The sequence below is a fragment of the Myotis myotis genome, unplaced genomic scaffold (genome assembly GCF_014108235.1).
Source record: "Myotis myotis isolate mMyoMyo1 unplaced genomic scaffold, mMyoMyo1.p scaffold_m19_p_9, whole genome shotgun sequence".
Taxonomy (NCBI): domain Eukaryota; kingdom Metazoa; phylum Chordata; class Mammalia; order Chiroptera; family Vespertilionidae; genus Myotis; species Myotis myotis.
The window spans coordinates 65,346,839-65,369,025 of NW_023416401.1; the positions used below are offsets into that span (position 1 = coordinate 65,346,839).

The 22,187-nt window shown below is 43.7% G+C and overlaps 1 protein-coding gene and 1 non-coding gene across 3 annotated transcripts in view; both read left to right on the forward strand.

Moving 5' to 3' along the window:
- The first annotated feature begins 1,215 nt into the window (after window positions 1-1,215).
- The window catches only part of CDS2 (CDP-diacylglycerol synthase 2), a 46,655-nt gene continuing 25,683 nt past the window's right edge, over window positions 1,216-22,187 (forward strand). The window contains exon 1 of one of the 2 annotated variants that reach the window (XM_036321875.1): window positions 1,216-1,503. In XM_036321875.1, coding sequence (XP_036177768.1) covers window positions 1,447-1,503 — 57 coding nt within the window. In that variant the 5' untranslated portion in view covers window positions 1,216-1,446. The remainder of the gene's footprint in view (window positions 1,504-22,187) is intronic. The other variant, XM_036321874.1, reaches the window with a different exon arrangement.
- On the forward strand, window positions 16,600-16,736 carry LOC118663891. Its single transcript, XR_004970192.1, has one exon. It is a non-coding gene; the product is annotated as a small nucleolar RNA SNORA2/SNORA34 family (small nucleolar RNA).

Sequence of the window (22,187 nt, forward strand, 5' to 3'; positions counted from 1 at the left end):
CAAACCAGTTAGGGCTAGAACTCTATTTTCTCCAAAACCCACAGTTCAGATCAAAATTTCTTATACGAAACTGTAATTCTTTTGTGCGCAAGCTTCTTTCCTTGTTAAATTACAATATGCTTAAGGACATAGACCTCATTTTATGCTTGTTTTACATCACAAGGCAGCGAATGAGGACCACTGGAGGCGATGCTTAAGCAACATAGGTTAGTATGGACTTTGGTAAGAATCAGATCTGGCCCTAGCCGGTTTGGCTCAGTGGATAGAGCATTGGCCTGTGGACTGAAGGGTCCCAGATTCAATTCTAGTCAAGAGCACATGCCTGGGTTGCTGGCTCAATCCCCGTGGGGGGCGTGTAGGAAGCAGCCAATCAGTGATTCTTTCTCATCATTGATGTTTCCCTCTCTCTCACTCTCCCTTCCTCTCTGAAATCAATAACTAAATATGTAAAAGAATCAGATCTGTGTTCCAATTCTTAGTGGACACTTTCTCGTTGTGAAACCTTGGTTAAATAATTTTCCTTTAGGAGAAAATTTAAATCCTTTCAACAAATACTTAAGCTGTGTCAAGTACATAAGGGATTTGGCTGTGAACAAAGTTGGCAGTATTACTGTCCAAAATCGGCCCAGAAGACAGAAATTTGAAAAAACGCGGAAGATCTTCTCTGCCAAGCTTTGTGCATACTAAATGAGACAGACTTAAGCCATTACCTGGTTCAGTGCCTAGCACATAATTAACGCTCAGTAAGTACTAGAGACAACTTTGCAAAACGATGCAGACTGAAGTTTGGGTTTCACCTCCTTATCGCGTGACGACCACCTCTTACACAGTGGGCTCCCCAGGCCTTTTCACGCAGGACTCAACGAGCGTCTACAAGCGGGACGGAGAGGACCCAAAGCCCAGAGCAGCAGGCTGGCCCAGATGCAGCCCCTGAGCTGCCGCCTCTCACCTCCAGCAACCTGTTATCTCTAGGACCTAGGGTGCCAGCGACCGCCCTCCGCGGCCTGGCGGGAGCTCTCATTGGCTAGTCTTCCTCGGAAACGCACGCCTTTCCCCGCCCCCTCACGTTGCTGTCCAATGCACGCCTATCTACTCCGCCCCGCCCTCACTGCCCAGCGGGTTCGCGCCATTGGTGGATGTCCCGGTGCGCGTGCGCGCTCGCTCCCCGGCCCTGGCGAGCGGAGCGAACGGGGCAAGCGGGGCGGGAGGAGGCCCACTGTGCTCCGCCCCGGTGAAAGGGCGGTGGCGCCGCTGGGCGGGGCCGAGGTCAAGGGCTGGCGGCCCGGCTGCTCTGGGGCCTGTGAGCTGTTGCGGAGCTGTGTGCTGCTGAGGCAGAGCGGGCTCAGCCGCGCGCACTCCGCGCCCGCCCGCCCGCGCCCGCGCTGAGCTTCCGGCTCGGGCGGCTGCGCTGCTCGCCCTCGGCGACGTTGCCCCGGAGTCTCCAGCATGAACGAGCTGAGGCTTAGGGCGGTCCGTGATCCGGACGCACCGCCGGTGGAGAAGGTAAAGGCGGCATCCGGCTGGGCGCGGTCAGGGCAGCGGCGCCTGCCGGAGGTCGGCGGGTGGCACGCGCAAGAGGGGTCGTCCAGCTCTTTGACTCTTTGTGGCGGCGGCCGGCGGCCCCGGGCCTGGGCAGCGCGAGGGTCCTTGGCTGCGGGATCCCCGAGGAGCGCGTCGGGGGTCAGCAAGTCGGGGTTCCCGGAACGCGGCTCTGGGGTCCGATTGGGGGTGGTATCTCCGCGGCGCAAGAAGGAGAGCGCGGGAGGTTGCGCACCGCCGCCTGCCTCCCAGGGCTGGTTGGGGGTGCCACTCCAGTCCCCCACATCCTGAGGTCTTTCTGGGGGTGAAGACTTCAGAGACCCCCTTAAAGCCTTCTCTGGCAGGCGACTCTGCTCCTCTGTGCCCGACTGAGGCTCTTGCGCACCCCTCTAAATTTTGGGGGGTGGTATCAAGACAAGGCCCTGGGATTTGCTTCTAAGGACATTTAAATCCCTTGAAAGTGAAATCCATGGGCTTTAAGGTCTCTTGGCTCACGCCGTCAGCAGGTGTTGGAAAGTATACTCCCAATAGAGGGGCTTGCTCCCTGCTTTAAGTGTGGGCATTGATGGGGTACAGGAGGGTGAAGAAGAGGCCATCTTGGCGGGGATGCAGCTGGTTGGGGGGTGTGAGGGATGAGGGGAGTAGACTGTTTTCGTTGAAGTGAAAGGTTTGTGAAGGGGAGTTGAGGAAGGTAAAGCGGGGGTGGTGGTGGTGGTGGTGGTGGTTGTGATGCTGTGGATGCTGAATGACAGCCTATGGGTTGGGACTGCACGGTAGTGTCTCGAGCAGTGCTTGGTTTTGAGCACTGGAGTTGGAGCGGCGTGTAGAATGGACCGAGGGAACCTGCACCAGGATGGAAGAGAATGGTTAACTTGGAGGTTGCTAGTGGGTGGTGACCTGAGGATGTTTTCTTTGGTCCAGGTGTTCCTTTAAATTAAAACAAGAAGACTTGCCCCGGCGGGGTAGCTCCGTTGGTTAGAGCGTGGTCCCCTCGAGTTCTATCCCCCGCCAGGGCCACACAGGAATCAACCAATGAATGCATAAATAAGTGGAACAACAAATTCTCTCTCTCTCTCTCTCTCATCAATAACGATCTGAATTTCTTGCTTATGTTGGGTAATTGGAAGATCCTCCATCTTGTTCCCACCTGATTACCGCTTGGCTGGAGCTGAGGAGCAGCGGTTTCCAGCAATCCCTGTGGCAGTACACCAGGCCAACAGCACCCACACACGTAGCTTGCAGGTTTTGATAACTGGAGGGAATGGGAAATATTAGGGAGACATTAGGAAGGCAGATTTGGTGATAGGGTGCAAACAGAGCAGTTTTAGGAGGAGGGATGTCTTAGGTGAAACGATGCTTAGGGGTTTAAACAACTCTTGTTGCTTTTGACAGAGGATCATCCAAGGAGAACTCTCAGTATTGATTTTTAGAATAAAATTTGGAGAAAATTTAGGGCTTCTGTGCAAGTTTACGAGTTACTTGCAGAGACAACTTTGAAATCTCTAATTTTCCTATTAAATACCCTGGTGGGGCCTGGAAGAACTCTATTCCCACCCTGTATACTAGTTGGAGGCTATGTAGCCCTGTTTAAGGGTGACAGGGTCAGACTTATTAATGGCACTTTGTGGACCTTGAAGGTGTGAGAAGAGGGAGAAAAAAGAAGGCATGAGAGCTAGTATGCTATATTTTTGTGTGTGTGCTATATTTTTTAAAAGCTATTTGTAATAATTAGACATACTTGCTGATAAAAATACCCCCCCCCCCCCCATTACAAGGTGAAACAAAGTTCCTATCCTCCCCACCCAAAACTCCTTGGATCCATCTTCCAGAGAAAAAGTGCTGCCCAATGGTACCCCAATAAATTCAATAAAGTAAAAAACAAAAACTCACAAAACCCAAAAACCCACACAAAGATCTCTTAACAAGAAAATACTTTCCTATCCATGTTTTAGGTAGGGAGGACACGAGGAGCTGTCCAGCTAAATGTGCCTTAATTTTTACAACTGCACTTCAGCCACTTACACAATGACAGAATGCCTGGGGTTGTGAGGTCCACTAAGCGCATGTTGCTTCCTAAAGTACAGCAGCTACTGTATTCTGTTAAAAGCCGGATGTAGTCCATTAGCTCAGAACAAGGCAAACAGTACCTCATCCCATCACTGCCTGAATTTCTTGCTTATATTAGATAATTGGAAGATCTCATAGCAGTCTGAATTTCTTGCTTATATTTGCCTTTGTTGAATGTATATTGTAGAGTTTTGAAAAATACTGATTTGTTTTATTTCATAGGTTGTAAAACCTTCCATGATTTTGGTTTTATCGGTAATCTTTTTAAAAAATTAAAAGAGAGAGAGAGAGAGAGAGAGAGAGAGAGAGAGAGAGAGAGAGAGGGAACTGTTCCACTCACACATGCATTCTTTGGCTGCTTCCTGAATGTGCCCCAACCAGTGATTGAACCTGCAACCTTAGAGTATCATGAAGATGCTCTTAACCAACTGAGCTACATGGCCAGGGCTTGCCCATATTCTTGTTAGCACTTAAGAAAATTAGAAATAACTAAAAAAGGATATTTCTTCAGGGAAATGAATTGTGAAATGGGAACTTGCTTATTTCATAGAAGAATTCAGAAAACAATATCAAATCAGTTTATTAAAGTAACTGGAACGAGTTTGAAAGATTCTTTAAAATGTTACAGTTGCTTAACTGCTTTTGCAAAATTGTCTTAAAAATAAGCACACAATCCTTAGTTTCAAAATAATCTGGAGAATGTGTTTATTATAAAAGTTAGAGATATTTTGTTATATTTAGCATCAGAATGGAATTTTCAGAGCCTGTTGCTAATAAAGGAAATGTTTTTCTCTGGGAACCATGCTTATAATTTTAAAGTTCCAAAGCACAGTATTGTTGCCAAACTAAGAAACTTGGAATTTAAACTTCGGGAATGATTGATTCTTTTCCTTTCCAACTATGTTTTTACAATGTAGTTTAGGAAAGAAGGGGATGAAGCATGGGCCAAAAGATTGGCATCTTAAAATTTATGATTGGGTTGGCATTTCAGGAGTCTTTGTTTTAGAGTTTAGAGTGAAGATTTGCGGTTTTCTGCTGTACTTAGATGCTGGAGTGTTATTTAAATTAGAGCTCTACTCCTTTCCAGGCTTCCTGTCTAGATTGATGGAACCAGTATCAGGAGGAAATAGTGACATCATTTAGAAGGGGGAGTTTGGTAAATTTTAACTGAAGACAGTGGTTTAAAGCTGGGCTTAAGAGTCAGATCCATCTTGAGCCTGGGTTCTGCACCCTAAGAGATGTATCACTGAGCAAATCACTTGTATAAAAGCCTCAGTTTGTCCATCTCTAAAATGGGGCAATAAAACAGCATGTGCATCAGAGGCCATTCATGTGGGTTAAATGAGTATGCATGTTACATAGGTAGGGCAGGAAGAGTCACATTGTAATAATATTTTAGTTATTGTTTCTGGTTGAAATATAGTTTTTGTTTTTTTTTAAATGTTTTTTTGATTTTTTACAGAGAGGAAGGGAGAGGGATAGAGAGTTAGAAACATCGATGAGAGAGAAACATCGATCAGCTGCCTCCTTGCACACTCCCTACTTGGGGATGTGCCTGCAACCAAGGTACATGCCCTTGACTGTAATCGAACCTGGGACCCTTGAGTCCGCAGGCCGACGCTCTATCCACTGAGCCAAACCGGTTAGGGCTGAAACATAGTTTTACAGAAAAAAACGTTAATATTCACCTTCCACTCTTGGAAGATGATTAAATCTTTAAGTTATACATGTTTGGAGTAGTCTTTTCCTATTCATCACCTTTTAAGGAAAGTGTTATGGACAGAGCTTGGCCTTCTGTGACATATCTTTTCAGTTCATTTTCTTGTTGAGGTTTTCAGTGCTCGGAATCACAGTCAAGCTTTAGCAGTAGAAGGAACATCGTTTTATACAATTATCTTTCCTTCATAGCATCAGCTAATATATTGTAGCATAGTGTTGAATAATTAGAAGTGGTTTTCTGATAGACTTATAAGAGTGAACTACTAAAATAATAAGATCTTATTTTAAGAACTATAACTACTTCAGATATAGGAGAAATGCTTTGTTTTAAAAATTTTTCTTCATTGAGAAATACTTTGGTATTGAAAAATCAGTGAATCTTAACTTTGGTTCTCAGACTTAAAAATAGGGAAAAATGGTGAAAGATTGATTTGTCATATACCCATCATTTTAAGTTTCTTAATTTATGTTGATCAACAGTATAATTTTATTTTAAAATTCAATTACTTCCCAATTCATGAGTATTTAAAATTGTTTTTATTTTTTTTTTATTGATTTTAGAGAAGAGGGGAGAGGGAGAGAGAGGGATAGAAACATCAGTGATGAGAGAGAATCGTTGATTGGCTGCCTCCTGCACATCCCCCACCGGGGATGGAGCCTACAACCCAGGCATGTGCCTTTGACTGGAATTGAACCTGGGACCTTTCAGTCTGCAGGCCGACGCGCTATCTACTGATCCAAACCAGCTAAGGCTATAATTGTTTTTTTAAAGCTAATTTTGTTTAAAATGTGTGTGTGCGTACAAATATGTGATTTTTTTTCTTAGAATAATTCATGCCTTTTAAAAATGTTAAATTGCTCTTATCAGATGTTAGGACTTGAAGGGATCCTAGAGGTTATTTTATAGAAGTGGATATCATAGCCCAGAGAGTTTACTTACTTAAGGTCACACAGTTGGTTAGTTGCAGAATGGTTAATTGTATGACCCTTTAAAATTCTCTCTTTTTTCCCTCATAATGAGAAAAAAAAATAATTTAAAAAGCTTCATACAATTAACCATTTCAAGGGCACATAATTAGTTTACAGATTTTAAAGGCTTCTGCATTGATTGACTTTGATAGAAAAAATGCCTAAAAAGACAAGAAAAAAGGCCCAAATGTCATCTGTTTTCTTATGTGGCTACAAAAATAAAAAAAATAGCAAAACAAATCTTTCAAAATGTCAAATATATGTATACTCTCAGATAGTCAATGTGGAGATTGTGAGAAACAATTTGTTCTTTTGTAGAACAGTTGGTTAGGTCCAGTTTTCCCAGTTATTGGGTGACGGGTGATTATCTACTTTGAAGCCCGTTTCTGAGAGCAGCCACTGAGGTAGCCTTGGAAGGAACTCCCGGGGTGGTACAGACTCCTCACTGAGCTGTGTGAGGTTGCTCAGAATAAGTGCTTTCTGGTTGATGACTCTTAGTGTCAGAACTGTTTGTTCTAGCAATAATCATTCAGTGTTCAACACACCTTTCCGTAGGACATTCCCAGAATCCAGTGTGTTGGATGCAATCTCTGTTAGCTCAGGGGGTCTGGGGATGGCTGGTGTTTGTGTTCATGAGGAAAATGTCCAGGATTTTATACCAATTTTGGCTCCAAATAATCCTCTTTTCTCCACTGATTTGAAGAAATCTATTACTTGAATGCATCTGGGAACCCTCTGAAATGAATCTTGTAACTAATTTTGCAGTGCAAATAATCATCCTTTAAACCATTTTGGAAAATGTGTCAATATTTCTGATTTGCGTACTCTTCCAACCTGTACCATGTGCTGTAACACCCTGGCTTTTCTGCTTGGCACTGGAGGCTGCTGGGAGTGAGAAAGCACAGCCTTTCCTGTATCATGCTGCCTCTAGTTTGGAAGGGAGACAGAGAGACCCTGACACTTGCTAGGGTCTGGTTGGAAAAATACTTATTACTGGCATTGGGCAGAGTTTTTGCCTTCCAAACCTTGCCACGTGATGATTGCCTGGTTGGGATGGTGGTACGGTGTTGTGTCAGCGAGGGCAGACCTGATCCTCATTGGGCAGCTCATCCTGCCAGTCCCTGATCTTTGTTCTCATGCTGTTTGCCCCAACAGTGGGGATGGCATAGGGCCCACTAAGTTGAGTGACCTTTTAAGGAAAGTTAAACTTTATTATGTTATTTTGACTGAGTAATACATGGTTCAGAATTTGATAGGTTGCAAAGAGTGCACTGTGAACACCTCCTTCCTTCCTACTTAGTTCTCCCCAGATGCAGCCCCTCATTCCAGGTTGTGGTGCTTATGAGCCGTTGTTGTCCGGATGGGAGGACCTGACATGTCCTTCCAAAATCAGATGTCCCTTTTTCTAAAAAAAAAGAAACACCTCACAACTTTTAATTGATTTGAGAGATAGAGAGAGAGAGAGAGAGAGAGAGAGAGAGAGAGAGAGAGAGACTGAAACATTGACGGGAGCAAGAAACATTGATTGGTTGCTTTCTGTACATTCCCCTACTGGGGATTGAATCTGCAACCTAGATATGTGCCCTGACTGTAATCTAACCCACAACCTTTTGGTGAATGGGATGATGCTCCAGCCAACTGAGCCTCCCAGCCAGGGGCAGATGTCCTTTTGATTTGTTTACCTTTGTATTGAATCACCACAGGGCCAGCTGGGGCTTCTCTGTGAAGACTTTGCTTTTTAAAAAAAATCCTCACCCGAGGATATGTTTATTGATTTCTTTTTTAAGAGGGAGGGAGGGAGGGAGGGAGAGAGGAAGAACGAGAGCGAGAGCGAGAGTGAGAGAGAGAGAGAGAGAGAGAGAAACATTGATGTGAGAAACATCGATTGGCTGCCTCCCATAGACTGGGTATGGAACCTGCAACCTAGGTATGTGCCTTGATCAGGAATTGAACTGTCAGTCTTTTGGTGTTGAGGATGATGTTCCAGCCAACTGAGCCACCTCTAGCTAGACTTTGTTATTTTTGAAAGAGCCATTGAGACCTGGGATTTACTGGTAACATTGTCTGTTCCTGGGTTTCTTATGTGAGGACCCTGGATCCCCCTCAGTGGGTGACTCTCAGAGCCTGTTCTCCACATCTATGCCTTCCTAGTTCTGTGGTTTCAGTGGTCTACAGAACACTCTTAGGTGCATGCCCTCAGTCAGCGTAAACTTACTTTGTCTCAACCTTGACTTCTCTCACTCTAGACATTGACCCTCCTCTTTCTATCTCCTCTATAAGTAGAATCAGATCTTAGAGTTGCTGCAGCTTGAAATCTGTTAGTCTCAGTGTTTCTGCTCCCTCACCCAGTCCACGCCATAGGTTATCTGGATTCCCTTATCTGTTGCTCTTGCAAGTTCAGGAATTGATGCCTGCAAACCCTTCTAATTGAACTTCCTCCCTTCAGAATTTGTTCTCAGCCTCTTCTAGTCCATCTGTCCTTTGTATTTTCTAGCAGCTCTGAAATCACCCTGTGAATTACAAGGGAAAAATAATTTCAGCCCCTTTTTCAGGTCTCTTAGATTTGGTCCTTTATAGTCTTCTCTCTCTCTTTTTTTTTTTTAAAAAAGTTTTTATTGATTTAAGAGAGAGAAAGGGAGAGGGAGAGAGAGAGAGAAAAACATCAATGATGATGGAGAATCATTGATTGGCTGCCTCCTGCATGTCCCACACTGGGAGTTGAGCTCGGAAACCCGGGCATGTGCCCTGACCAGGAATTGAATCTCGACCTCTTGGTTCATAAGTTGATGCTTAACCACGGAGCCACACCAGCCGGGCATGTCTTTGATGTTTCTATCTCGTTTTCCCTCTCCTTTCCTTTCTGAAATCAATAAAAATTATATTTAAAATAAAAGAGTATAAAAAAGTCCTGAGATTAAAAAAAAAATCAAGAACTATTGCTTTAAAGAATTGTATTTCTCACCAAGGAAGAGAAGGGTTGAAGAAGTCAATAGTAATGGGTGTGGACTAGGTGGGTGTTGAGTGGGGTGACACTCTTTTGCCCTGAATTGTCCCAATTTGGAGGATATATTATGTGGTTACCCTAATGATGGGATCCATATTAGGAATACTCTTGTATAGTTTCATCAAAATCTAACATCCTGTGGTGGATTGTCATACTCGCTGAGTCACATTTATTTTGATGGTGGCATAGAGCTTCCTGAACTGGCAAGCTTTCACGGTTTGATATCCAGCAATCTCCTCATTGAGCTTGGTGACCATGCACTAAAAAGGTTACTTGTCACCCCTCTTCCCTTCAAGTACAATTGTGGGAGAAGGACAGTAGGAGCGGGGGCAAGATAACCCAATAAACTTTCCCATTCAGACAAGGAAGAATGAGAGAGACACACACAGCAGTGTCTTGGCTCATCTCTCTCCTGACTGCTCTCTACCCTAAACAAAAAATCTACTAGGTATTTCAGCCCTGACTGGTTTGGCTCAGTGGATAGAGCGTCGGCCTGCGGACTGAAGGGTCCCAGGATCGATTCTGGTCAAGGGCATGTACCTTGGTTGCTGGCACATCCCCAGTAGGGGGTGTGCAGGAGGCAGCTGATCGATGTATCTCTCTGATCGATGTTTCTAACTCTCTATCCCTCTCCCTTCCTCTCTGTAAAAAATCAATAAAATATATTAAAAAAAAAAGTCTACTAGGTATTTTATTATCAAAAAGGATTTTTTCGGGCAAATTAAAGGATTGCAATCCAGTACTTGCAGCCATGGCAAGTCGTGCAAGTGCTCCTGACCAAGAAGGAGGTTCTTTAAAGAGGGGGAAAGAAAGTTAAAGGGAGGGGCTATTACAACCATAGACGTTTTCCTATCATGCTTTCTTTTTTTTTTAAAAAAATATATTTTATTGATTTTTTAAAGAGAGGAAGGGAGAGAGATAGAGAGAGTTAGAAACATCAATGCGAGAGAAACATCGATCAGCCGCCTCTTGCACATTTCCTATTGGGGATGTGCCCGCAACCCAGGTACATGCCCTTGACCGGAATCGAACCTGGGACCTTTCACTCCGCAGGCTGACGCTCTATCCACTGAGCCAAATCGGTTTCGGCTATCATGCTTTCTTGACTGACAGAGTGTGGGAGCTCCTACAGGTCCTCCTGATTCCTGTCTTGTTTAAGGTCTCTGTCATAAATTTTGACACTGGCAATTTGACAGACCTCTGTGTGCTTAGATGTGTTATTGTCTGATCGACTTCAGTTTAGGTTGAGTAGGTGGGGAGCAGAACTCCCTCAACCTCATCCACCATTCCAGTTATCAGATCTCAATGCAGAGCTTCTCCCGGGTATCAGAGAGCAGAGGGCTCCTACTTCCCTGGAGCCTTCCTGAAGCATGTACTCTTGGCTGCATTTTCTCTGTTCTATTTCATCCATCTTAGCTCTTCAGTCTACTTTGTTGAAATCTCATATCCACAAGTGATCCCTGTTCCCTACTATTTCTGTCTAAGGCCATGGTTTAATTCTTACTATACTAATTTCAATAGGATATTAAGGTCAAAAGGCATGGTCTTTGCCTCTTCAACAGGAAGTTTTGAGAGACTGAGCTGATCTTACAACATTAGAAGCAGGAGGTTGCTGCACTTTTGTTGTTGTTGTTTTTTTTTGGTGTGTGTATGTGTGGGTGACAGATAAAAGTGGTTCCTCTTGATGACACGTGAATTCTGTGCTTCTGCTCTTGACATTAAGAAGGGCAATGTGACTACATATTATTTAAGTTGGCTGATCGAGAAGAGGAGGCAGGGTAGGAGACCAATGAGAGTCAAGAGAGTATGGTGTGTTACCAAAGCCAGAGAAAAGTTTTTGAAAAGAAAGAAAATGTCAATGTCAGATACCTCAGAGATGTCAGGTAGAATGAGGAGTAGATATGGGGTAGTTTTAAAAATATATATATTTTTTTAATTTCAGAGAGGAAGGGAGAGGGAGAGAGAGAAACATCAATGATGAGAGAGAATCATTGATCAGCTGCCTCCTGCACAACCCTTACTGGGGATTGAGCCTGCAGCCCAGGCTTGTGTCCTGACCGGGAATTGAACCATGACCTCCTGGTTCATAGATTGACACTCAGCCACTGATTGCACGCTGGCAGGGCTTGGCTTGGCTACTTTTAATAGAATCTCCCACTAAAATCCAGTTTGTGTTGTGTTTTAAATTATCTCCTGTAATTTAATTTTGGGAGAGCAAGGTCCACATGAGCTTTGTTTTCTCACAGGGATGTCAGCCAAACACTCAGTTTTCTCTTGAGTAGTTGGCATTTCTATCTTCTTTCTATTCCACAAAATTCTCTGTACAGAGACTTTTCAATTTGCACATAGTCATCTGTTGAAAAGGTGTCACTGGGGAGTAGCTATTTCGAGAACTTTTGACAAAGAACTATTTTTTCCAGAGATATCTGTTCTCCTTGGGACTTTTCACCAGACAAGTGAAACATCTCATTGTTCCAGAGGGTTCCATTTGAGTCCTGGCAGCTGTGGTGGACATCTTATCTCCTAGATCTCAGGAAGAATTATCTCAATTATTGGGTTTGGTGTTTTAACACATGACTCTTACATTTCTCATTTGTCATAAAATATCCAAAACACTAAAATGAGCCCCCATTTTCCTGGCTGAGTAGCTCAGTTGGTTAGAGCATCATCCTGATACGCTAAGGTTGCAGGATTGATCGCTGCTTAGGGCACATGTAAGAATCAACCAATGAATGCATAAATCAAACAGATTCTCTCTCTGTCTCTCTTTCTCTCTCCCTCCCTCCTTTCCTTCCTTCCTTCCTTCCTTCCTTCCTTCCTTCCTTCCTTCCTTCCTTCCTTCCTTCCTTCCTTCCTTCCTTCCTTCCTCTCTTCCTCTCTCTCTGTCTCCCTCCCTCCCTTCCTCTTCTCCATCCCTTACTCTGTCCCTCTCCTGTCCTCTCTCTCAAATCAATCAACGAATAAAAAAATAAGTTGAGGAAACAGACTTTTAATATCTAGGGGGGTCAAAAAGGGGATGGAAAACTAGGATGGTTTGAGATTGTATCAGGAATCTTTCTTTTTAGGAAATTTGGTGCAGAATTTCTAGTCTTCATCGGCCACTAATCTCTCTTAGCTTTGATGAGTTCAGTACAGGCATACCTCAGTGGGTTGGTTCCAGACCACTGCAATAAAGCGAGCATTGCAATAAAGCGAGCTCTGTTTTTTTTTGCTGGTGAATGGTTTTGCCTTCAATTTGTTAAAAAAACAAACAAACAAACAAAACACACACACACACACACACACACGCACACACGCACACAAACACACCACATCTGTGACGTGCAATCAAGTGCAGTGCAAAACACAAGATATGCCAGTATTAAGTAAGGTGGTCGTGGGAGCTGACCTTGGGGACTCGTTCTTCTGGTTGCTTTGAAGACTCAAATTGCCGTATATATTCATCTGTGTGACTCCAGGGCTCACTCGTTATTCTGAGGTATTTAAGCCCTGCCTGGGCAGGGGTGGAAGAAGAGACTTGTTGGGGGTGGACATTTGAACTGGAGGAGCAGAAATGTGCCTGGAAGGATGGACAGAGAATGAGTCAGGGGCCCCCAAGTGTGATGGGAAGGCCTCAAGGGCAGTAAAGGTGTCTGTTTTTTTGTTTGGGAGGCAGCAGAAGTTATGCTCAGAGACTGAGTTGTCTTTGCCAGCCATTTATTTAGCACAGGTTTGCTGTCGGAATTATAATTTTACAAGCCAATAGCGTATAGAATAAGTAAAATAAAGAAATAACATACTCTAAACATATGAAAGACTTACACACTGTTGTTCCAGGTAAGGGGAAGTGAGAGGAATCAAGTCCAAATTTAATATGAGGTGTACCTTTTTATATGAGTTAAAATATGTAGGAGAGTGGGGGGTGAGGGGGTCAAGCCTAGAGCTGATTTGGAGCACGTTGCTAGGGAACGAAGATGCCAATGTTGATAGGCAGGCTGATCTCTTTAACAGGGCCAGCCAGCTGTGAGGTTTATCACCACTGTCTTCTTGGAGTGCCTTGCCTAGAAAGGGGCGAATACCCCAAGGCTCCTTAGAGAGTTAGGTTAGGAAGAGTCACCTTGCCCAAACCAAAACTCTCTAATGGTGCTCACAAACTCTCAGTATTTATTTTCTAGGTAACCCCCTGGCGTAGTTGCTTCTCCGTAGTTCTTACAGATAAGCCCCCAGAGGAGTTGCTAATTGCTTATCAGTGACAACAGATGTAGAATGATGACATCCTTGCATTCTTATATCAAAACAACTTTACTTCTAAAACCAACTTTTCTTTGTCTTTGTCATTGTCATAAACAAGTGGATTTGAAATCATATAACACTTATATACAGCAGTGTCGGTACAGAGGAGTGAGGGGCTTAGATATAGTCATTTTGTACTTTTTAAAATTATGGAAGCAATACTTGCTTTGTGAAAAATGTGGAGATGACATGAAAGTATCCTAATTTTACTACCAGAATGTAGTTGCTGTTAACATGTTTATCATTTCCCACTAATCTTATTCCTAAGGTTTTAAAACGGCTGCTTGGTATTCCTCCCTATTTTTGTTAAATGGATCATGGCAAACGCTTCTGTTGTTGGACATACAGGCTGTTTCTTTTTATAAACAATACTGTAATGAACATCCTCATCTAAATTACATGTTTCTTTAGATATTTACTTAGGATATTTTCTAGGCATGGGATGACTAGATCAAGGGAGATGTGAACCATTTAAAGCCTCTTAATACATATCTCCAAATGTCCTTTCAGAAAGGTGGTACTAATGTATATTTCCATGAGTGCTATATGAGTGTACTAGTTTTCTCTCACCCTGGCCCACAGTGAATATTCTTTTTATCTACTCATTCAATCTGATGTAAGAAAAATGATTTCTCATGGCCTTTTTATTTTTTGTCATTGATTATTGTGACATTAAATAAGTATACAGGTTATTTGGCAAGTTGTCTTTCTCTTTGGCTAATATTTCTATTGGCATGTTCAAATCTTTCTTATTGATTTTATGGTTTTTTTAATAGTTAAAGAAGTTGAGAGATCTAAACTGTGGTATTGTTCTTAAAGGATTTTTAAAAATTATCCATTTTTCACAGACATGTCTCTGCAATAGCCTAGAGCAGCGGTTCTCAACCTGTGGGTAGCGACCCCTTTGGGGATCGAACGACCCTTTCACAGGGGTCGCCTAAGACCATCGGAAAACACATTTATAATTACATATTGTTTTTGTGATTAATCACTATGCTTTAATTATGTTCAGTTTGTAACAATGAAAATACATCCTGCATCTCAGATATTTACATTACGATTCATAACAGTAGCAAAATTACAGTTATGAAGTAGCAATGAAAATAATTTTATGGTTGGGGGTCACCACAACATGAGGAACTGTATTAAAGGGTCGTGGCATTAGGAAGGTTGAGAACCACTGGCCTAGAGGATAGCCTTGGGGCAGGGGTACTGCTCAGCAGGGTTGTGATGTTATTATAAGACCTGGCCCGCGCAGTGCGCAGCTGGCCACTTGTATACATTTCTAGAAGGGGCTTGCTGGATTATTAGGAGTATTGGCTCCTATTTACAGGAATGAGCAAAAAGGCCTGAAATTCAAGTTAGAATTGGAACCCAGGAGAGTTGAATCTCAGTTGAATCTCTATGCTTTTTGCCATAGTCATTCCACTTTCCTCACCTCCTGGTCTCCAAATGATATTGCTTCCACAGTTTAGCCAAAGAGCCCCTAACATGGGAGGACCTGTGGTCTTCTCAGGGTTAGCTAGCAGGGCCATGAACCATGGGGATGGGGGACCTCTTACCTCATTCTGCATCCGTTTTTGGAGAGAGGAGGTGGTGACAGTGGCCACTGAGTTCCTTGGGGCCTGTAAGCTGGAGGCAAGGGCATCTCGGCCCAGGCCCTGCAGGCTGCAGCAGTGTAAGGCCTGCATTGCTCAGAGCCCTTATATCCTGAGGTCCAGCTTAGCCCCAGCTCCTCTGTGGAATCCCCTTCTGCCCTGCATTTTGTCATCCAGGCTTCTGTGGAAATTGGCTGTCCAAATCCTGGTTAAATGCTGTATCTTGCTCTGTCTTCAGCAGGTGCATTCTCTGGAGTGGGGCTCCTTGTCCCGGATTTCAGAAGCTTCTACACAATTCACTAAAGGCATGCGGATCTGTCATGGGGTTTCCTGGCAGGGTTGTGAAACTGACTGTCCCACAGGGAACAAAGGAGGCAGAGTTCTAAGACGCAGCTCTCCTGTTGATGTGGTCATAAACCCCTGGTCATTGCCAGTCTTGGCTGTATCCTGCACTTGAGGTTGTCAAGAGAGTGGTGCTAAGCAGCTGTGAAGATTAGTAACTGGCTGGGCGTTGAGAACCAGGACTCTGGTTTCAGGAGGAATTTGTGAGCTTAGTTGAGGAGCAAAAAGAAAATATTGGCATGTCAGTACGTATCAGTATTTACTTTTAGTGTTAAAGTACCATGCTCCATTAACATGATGTGCTTAGTATCATCCTCAGTATTTTGTTTTTGTTTTTTTTTTTGTTTTTTTTAAAAATATATTTTATTGATATTTTACAGAGAGGAAGGGAGAGAGACAGAGAGTTAGAAACATCGATGAGAAACATCCATCAGCTGCCTCCTGCACATCTCCCACCGGGGATATGCCCGCAACCCAGGCACATGCCCTTGACCGGAACCGAACCTGGGACCCCTCAGTCCACAGGCCGACGCTCTATCCACTGAGCCAAACCGGTTTCGGCCTCAGTATTTTGTTTAAAAGTGTTTATGTTACAGCCCTGGCTGGGTGGCTCAGTTGGTTGGAGTGTTGTCCCATGCACCAAAAGGTTGCGGGTTCGATTCCCAGTCATGGCACATACTAGTACCTAGGTTGCTAGTTCAATACTATGGGAGGCAGCCGATCAACGTATGTCTGTCTGTCTGTCTGTCTATCTCTCCCTAAAAAAAAAAAATCAATAAAAAAACATATCTTCAGGTGAGGATTAAGAAAATGTTTATGCTAAAAAGACTATGAAATTAAAAAAACTAAGTGGTTCAGATGCACAAAGTTTGGGCACACTATAGAATGTCAAGTTAAAACTGAAATTCATAAAAATTTTAATGCTAAGCATAAAAATGACTATTCCTACGTTAGTAAAAAAAAATAAGCAAAATTAAAAGTTTTATTCAGAATTAAGACTTACTAAAATGTATTAAAATAAATACATTTACTAAATTCAAAATTAAACTTACTAAAATTTAAAATGCAATAAAGGAATATACATCAGTGTTGGCCCTGAATCAAGGCCACCAGTTTGCCGAAGTTGCTGGTTTCAAGCAGGAGCCTAAATAAATGTCTTTCTGCGGTCTGTTGGCCATTTCAGAACTTAGGAAATGTAATGGTCAGTTCATTAGAAAGAAACATCTGAGAGAAAAGAGAGAAAAGGGGGAAATAATGAGAAGAAAAAAGAAAGAAAAAAATATATATCACTGGTGACATTGATTTCAGCACATTTTTGGTGAACTTCTTTCTTGGTGCTGAAATGTAACTGGGAGTAGGGAAGTGATGAGATCATTGAACTGCAATTTTTTCCTCTTAATCTTTCATCTCTAAATCCCACTTGTTGTTTGATAACTTTGAACATTTATTTATTTACTTATTTGTTTTTGCTGCACAGACTGTAGCCTTTTAATTGCTAATTGCTGTGGTTTTTGGTTAAAAGACAGCATTTCCTGTTTGTCTTTAGTTTCATCACTAGTTTGGAAGTTAGTTTCATTATTAGTTTCTTTGAACTGGATTACATAAGAGTTAGTCTTCAGGCAGAAGTTTACTTTATTGGTTGATTTTCTCCCTCTTCCTGAGAATTATGGAGAGGAAGAAAAAGGCTTCTAACTGAGGAAACCTAGGTGTGGGTAAGACTCAGATATACGTAGGGTAATGGAGAAGCATGCCATTAGAATGCCTTTGTACCACACAGGTGCTGTGTTGTTGTTTTTTTAAAATATACTTTTATTGATTTCAGAGAGGAAGGGAGAGGGAGAGAGAGATAGAAACATCAATGATGAGAGAGAATCATTGATAGGCTGCCTCCTGCAAGCCCCCTACTGGGGATTGAGCCCACAACCCGGGCATGTGCCCTTGGCCGAAATCAAACCTGGGACCTTTCAGTTCTCAGGCCAACGCTCTATCCACTGAACCAAACTGGCTAGGGCGGTGCTGTGTTTCTGTTTTAGTTTTTCATCTGTAAAAGGTTAGCAGAGTCATGTCTTCTTCTTATTTCTGCCTCCATCCCTATAACAACCAACATTTGTATGGTGAGTTCGTTTACAACATATTTCTCTGCGTGGCCTCCGGCCTTTCAGGCTTTTTTGGACTTTGATCCAGAGGAACAAATATATTTAACATTGTATTCCTATACAAGGTTGCGTATATAATCATTTTGAAGCAAAAGTTTCATGAAGCAGTACTTTTACTATCTGTGATACATTCAACAGTTTCCTGTTCTTTGCTTCTTTTTTGTTAATTTTTTTAAAAAAAATTGATTTTGGAGAGAGAGGAAGGGAGAGGGAGAGAGAAACATCGATTGGTTGCCTCCTGTTTGTGCTCCAGGGATCAAACCCGAAACCTGGGTGTGTGCTCTGACCGGGAATAGAACCTGTGACCCTTCAGTGCATAGGACGATGCTCCAACCAACTGAACCACACTGGCTAGGGCTGGTCTGTTTGACTCTTATTCTTTTATTTTTTCTTTTCTTTTTATTTTTTTTTTATTGATTTCAGAGGGGAAGCAAGAGGGAGAAAGATAGAAACATCAAGGATGAGAGAGAATCATTGATTGGCTACCTCCTGCAGGTCCCCTACTGGGAATCGAGCCCACAACCCAGGCATATGCCCTTGACTGGACTTGAACCGGGGACCCTTCAGTCTGCAGGCTAATGCTCTATCCACTGAGCAAACTGGCTAGGGCTCATTCTATTTTTTTAAGCCAAGTTGTATTGAAGTGTAATTTACATACAGAAATGTGTCTGTATTATAACTATACAGTGGGGTGAGTTTTCATAAAATAAGCACATCTCTGTAGTCTGCCCCCAGATCAGATAAAACATTACCAGTATCTGGAAGACTCCCTAGTAATTTCTTCTAATCAGTTGCTCTCTCAGTGGTATCTGCTACTAGCCTGACTTCTGGCATCATATTTTATTCTAATTTTTGTCAGTTGTGATCTACTGAATTTATTTCAAAAACCAATAGGTCTCGACCCACAGTTCCAAAAATACAGCCTTATCTTGTTTTATCTCTCCAATACTCTTGAGATGGGATTTGTTTCTGTTTTATAAATGAAATAACCCGAGGCCTAGAGGTGACATGATTTCTTCCAAGTTCACCCAGTACTAGTTCCCTCTTTTACTCGTCCCTGAGATACTGGTCCCCCTTTCCTCGTGCCTGAGATACTGGTTCCCCCTTTCCTCGTGCCTGAGATACTGCTCCCCCCTTTCCTCGTGCCTGAGATACTGGTCCCCCTTTCCTCGTGCCTGAGATACTGGTCCCCCTTTCCTCGTGCCTGAGACACTGCTCCCCCCTTTCCTCGTGCCTGAGATACTGGTCCCCCTTTCCTCGTGCCTGAGACACTGCTCCCCCCTTTCCTCGTGCCTGAGATACTGGTCCCCCCTTTCCTCGTGCCTGAGATACTGCTCCCCCCTTTCCTCGTGCCTGAGATACTGGTCCCCCCTTTCCTCGTGCCTGAGATACTGGTCCCCCCTTTCCTCGTGCCTGAGGTACTGCTCCCCCCTTTCCTCGTGCCTGAGGTACTGGTCCCCCCTTTCCTCGTGCCTGAGGTACTGCTCCCCCCTTTCCACGTGCCTGAGGTACTGGTCCCCCCTTTCCTCGTGCCTGAGGTACTGGTCCCCCCTTTCCTCGTGCCTGAGATACTGGTCCCCCTTTCCTCGTGCCTGAGACACTGGTCCCCCCTTTCCTCGTGCCTGAGATACTGGTCCCCCCTTTCCTCGTGCCTGAGATACTGGTCCCCCCTTTCCTCGTGCCTGAGATACTGGTCCCCCTTTCCTCGTGCCTGAGACACTGCTCCCCCTTTCCTCGTGCCTGAGATACTGCTCCCCCTTTCCTCGTGCCTGAGATACTGGTCCCCCTTTCCTCGTGCCTGAGATACTGCTCCCCCCCTTTCCTCGTGCCTGAGATACTGGTCCCCCCTTTCCTCGTGCCTGAGGTACTGCTCCCCCCTTTCCTCGTGCCTGAGGTACTGGTCCCCCCTTTCCTCGTGCCTGAGATACTGGTCCCCCCTTTCCTCGTGCCTGAGATGCTGGTCCCCCCTTTTCTCGTGCCTGAGGTACTGCTCCCCCCTTTCCTCGTGCCTGAGATACTTTTCTCCCTGAGACAGAGTGTCTTGCTTCTTCGGAAAGTTAGATGCAGCCTTTTTTGTTTTTTGTCTAGTTTTTCACTCCATCTTGTGTTTACAGGATTGATATTCATTTTTAATGTAGCTCAAAGGGCAGATGTGTGACTCTGCCGGGAGCATTTCCCATTATTCAGGGGAGAGGAGTGAAAATGTGCACAGACATTATACATTTTGTAGGGCAGGGTTGAACCATTTCGGATTCTAAAAGCTTTTACTGTGCCTCTTTACTCATTATTCCTGGCAACACATTAGTTGCTGTCTGGAAACACAGCTCATTACCATCCTGGGTTTTATGGGTGCTCCCTGGGGGCTCCCCTCCACTCAATCAGTTCAACCTTCGGGAGGGGCTGAAATCATAGCCTTTTTACTTTGTAGTTGCATCTGTATAACTGTAGCTCCAGGGTTGTCTTCCCCACACTAATAATGATGGTGCCCATTATTCTAGGCCAGGGGTCCTCAGACTTTTTAAACAGGGGGCCAGTTCACTGTCCCTCAGAGAGTTGGAGGGCCGGACTATAGTTTAAAAAAAAACTATGAACAAATTCCTATGCACACTGCACATATCTTATTTTGAAGTAAAAAAACAAAACGGGAACCAATACAATATTTGTATTTGCATGTGGCCCGCGGGCCATAGTTTGAGGACCCCTGTTCTAGGCCTTGTAGATAAAGGTTGATGAATTTAATTACAATTCAATGAGTTTGCCCTGGCCGGTGTGGCTCAGTTGGTTGGAGTGTAGACCAGTACACCAAAGGTGGTGGGTTTGATTCCGAGACAGGGCGCATATCCAGGTTTTGGGTTTGATCTCTGGTCAGGGTAGGTACAGGAGGCACCGGTTGATGTTTCTCTCTCATATCGATGTTTCTTTCCATCTGTCTGTCTGTCTGTCTGTCTGCCTCTCTCTCCCCCTCCCCCCTCCCCCTATCTCTCCCCCCCCCCAATTAAAAAGAAATACACAGAGTTAAAAAAAAAAAAAAGCCATTCTGAGCTTCTACCAGATTCAAGGTAATATGAATAAGGTAGTCCTTACATTTGATGAACTTGAAACCTAGAATTGATTATGGAAAGTACCTTCTTACTGTCTGGAGGTGAAATGGTTCATAGCCAGAGTTAGGTTTTTCAAAAGCTGGATCTCCTACGTGCTCTTTTTGTCTTTTCATGTCCTTTCTCTGGAGCTCTTCGGTGTGGAGTGCAGTTATCTGTGGAGGCACTGTAGGTGCAGCATTTCATCTGGAGTAGCTGAACGCATTTTCTGTAAATCACATTAGGAGGCTTTTGGAGGACAAGGTACAGTCATATTGGGGGTGATTCTAAACTTTCAGAATAGGGGTCCTCCTATTTTATCCTTTGTCCAGACAGTTGAACTTGTCAAATGGAGTTAGCCTTAGAAAAAGCTAGAAATATTTTCTTTGCTATTCCTAGCACTGTGCGCGCATACACACAACACACATTCACACATGCACACACACATGTCTCTAACACTCTTATTAAGGATAAACCTGCAATTTCTATCCTGGGAATGTGTCTGTAAGTGGAGTAGTCAAGTTGCCCTGGCAGCTGCCACAGGGTTTGACTAAGGAGATGTAAGCAGATATTTAGCAGAAAGGTTAGGCTCAGCCTGATGACTTTCCTGCAGGACAGGGGTTGTAATTTGCATGTAAAACAGTGCAAAACATAGTTTGTGTAAGTATGGAATCACTCAGTAAAAAACACACACATGAATTTGAATGCAGTGCCATTAGAAAAGACAGGGTTGTTGGGAGCATTGAGTACAGCAGGTTCTCAAATAACATCATTTTGTTCAACGTGGTTTTGTTATGACATTGATGAGATGCTGTAGGAACTTAAACTCTGGTTTATATTAATTAGCCTGTGGTAAAATTGGTTTCTTTATGTGTCCTTTTACCGCAGTTCCAAGAACCTATTGACAAGTCCTGGTAAGTGAGGACTTACTGTATTACCTTTAATGAAATTGCTTTGAAAATGAAAAAGAGAAGAAAAACCCTAGTGTATGGTACCACTTATTTTGTTTCCCTAGTTGTTAGCTCCTTTTAGGCAAACATGAACAGAATGTTAATATATTTTCTCTAGCAAGGTACAAAACTAAGTTGGCATCTGGTAAAGAAATGGGGTGTGGGGTGGGGTGAGTCCCATCTGCTTGGAGCCCAGTTGACACAATGCCCAGGGCTCCTGTCCAGCTTGGCCACAGCCACACTTTTTTTGGTCAAGGTCGATGTTGCCACTTGTGGGTGTCACTGTGGAGTCTTGAGAAATAGAGGTTGGAGGGTGGGCCCCTGATATCAGCGAGTGACAAAAAGGGAGCCTTCAAGGGATGCTGCCCAGTTTGCTTTTGTGAGTCCAAGGCAGGCCTACAGGAAAGCCTGAGAATTGAGAGGGAATGAGAAGAGGGAGGATGTCTCATCCTGAGAATACAGTGTAAACGAGTTCTACAAATGCTGTTCTGGGC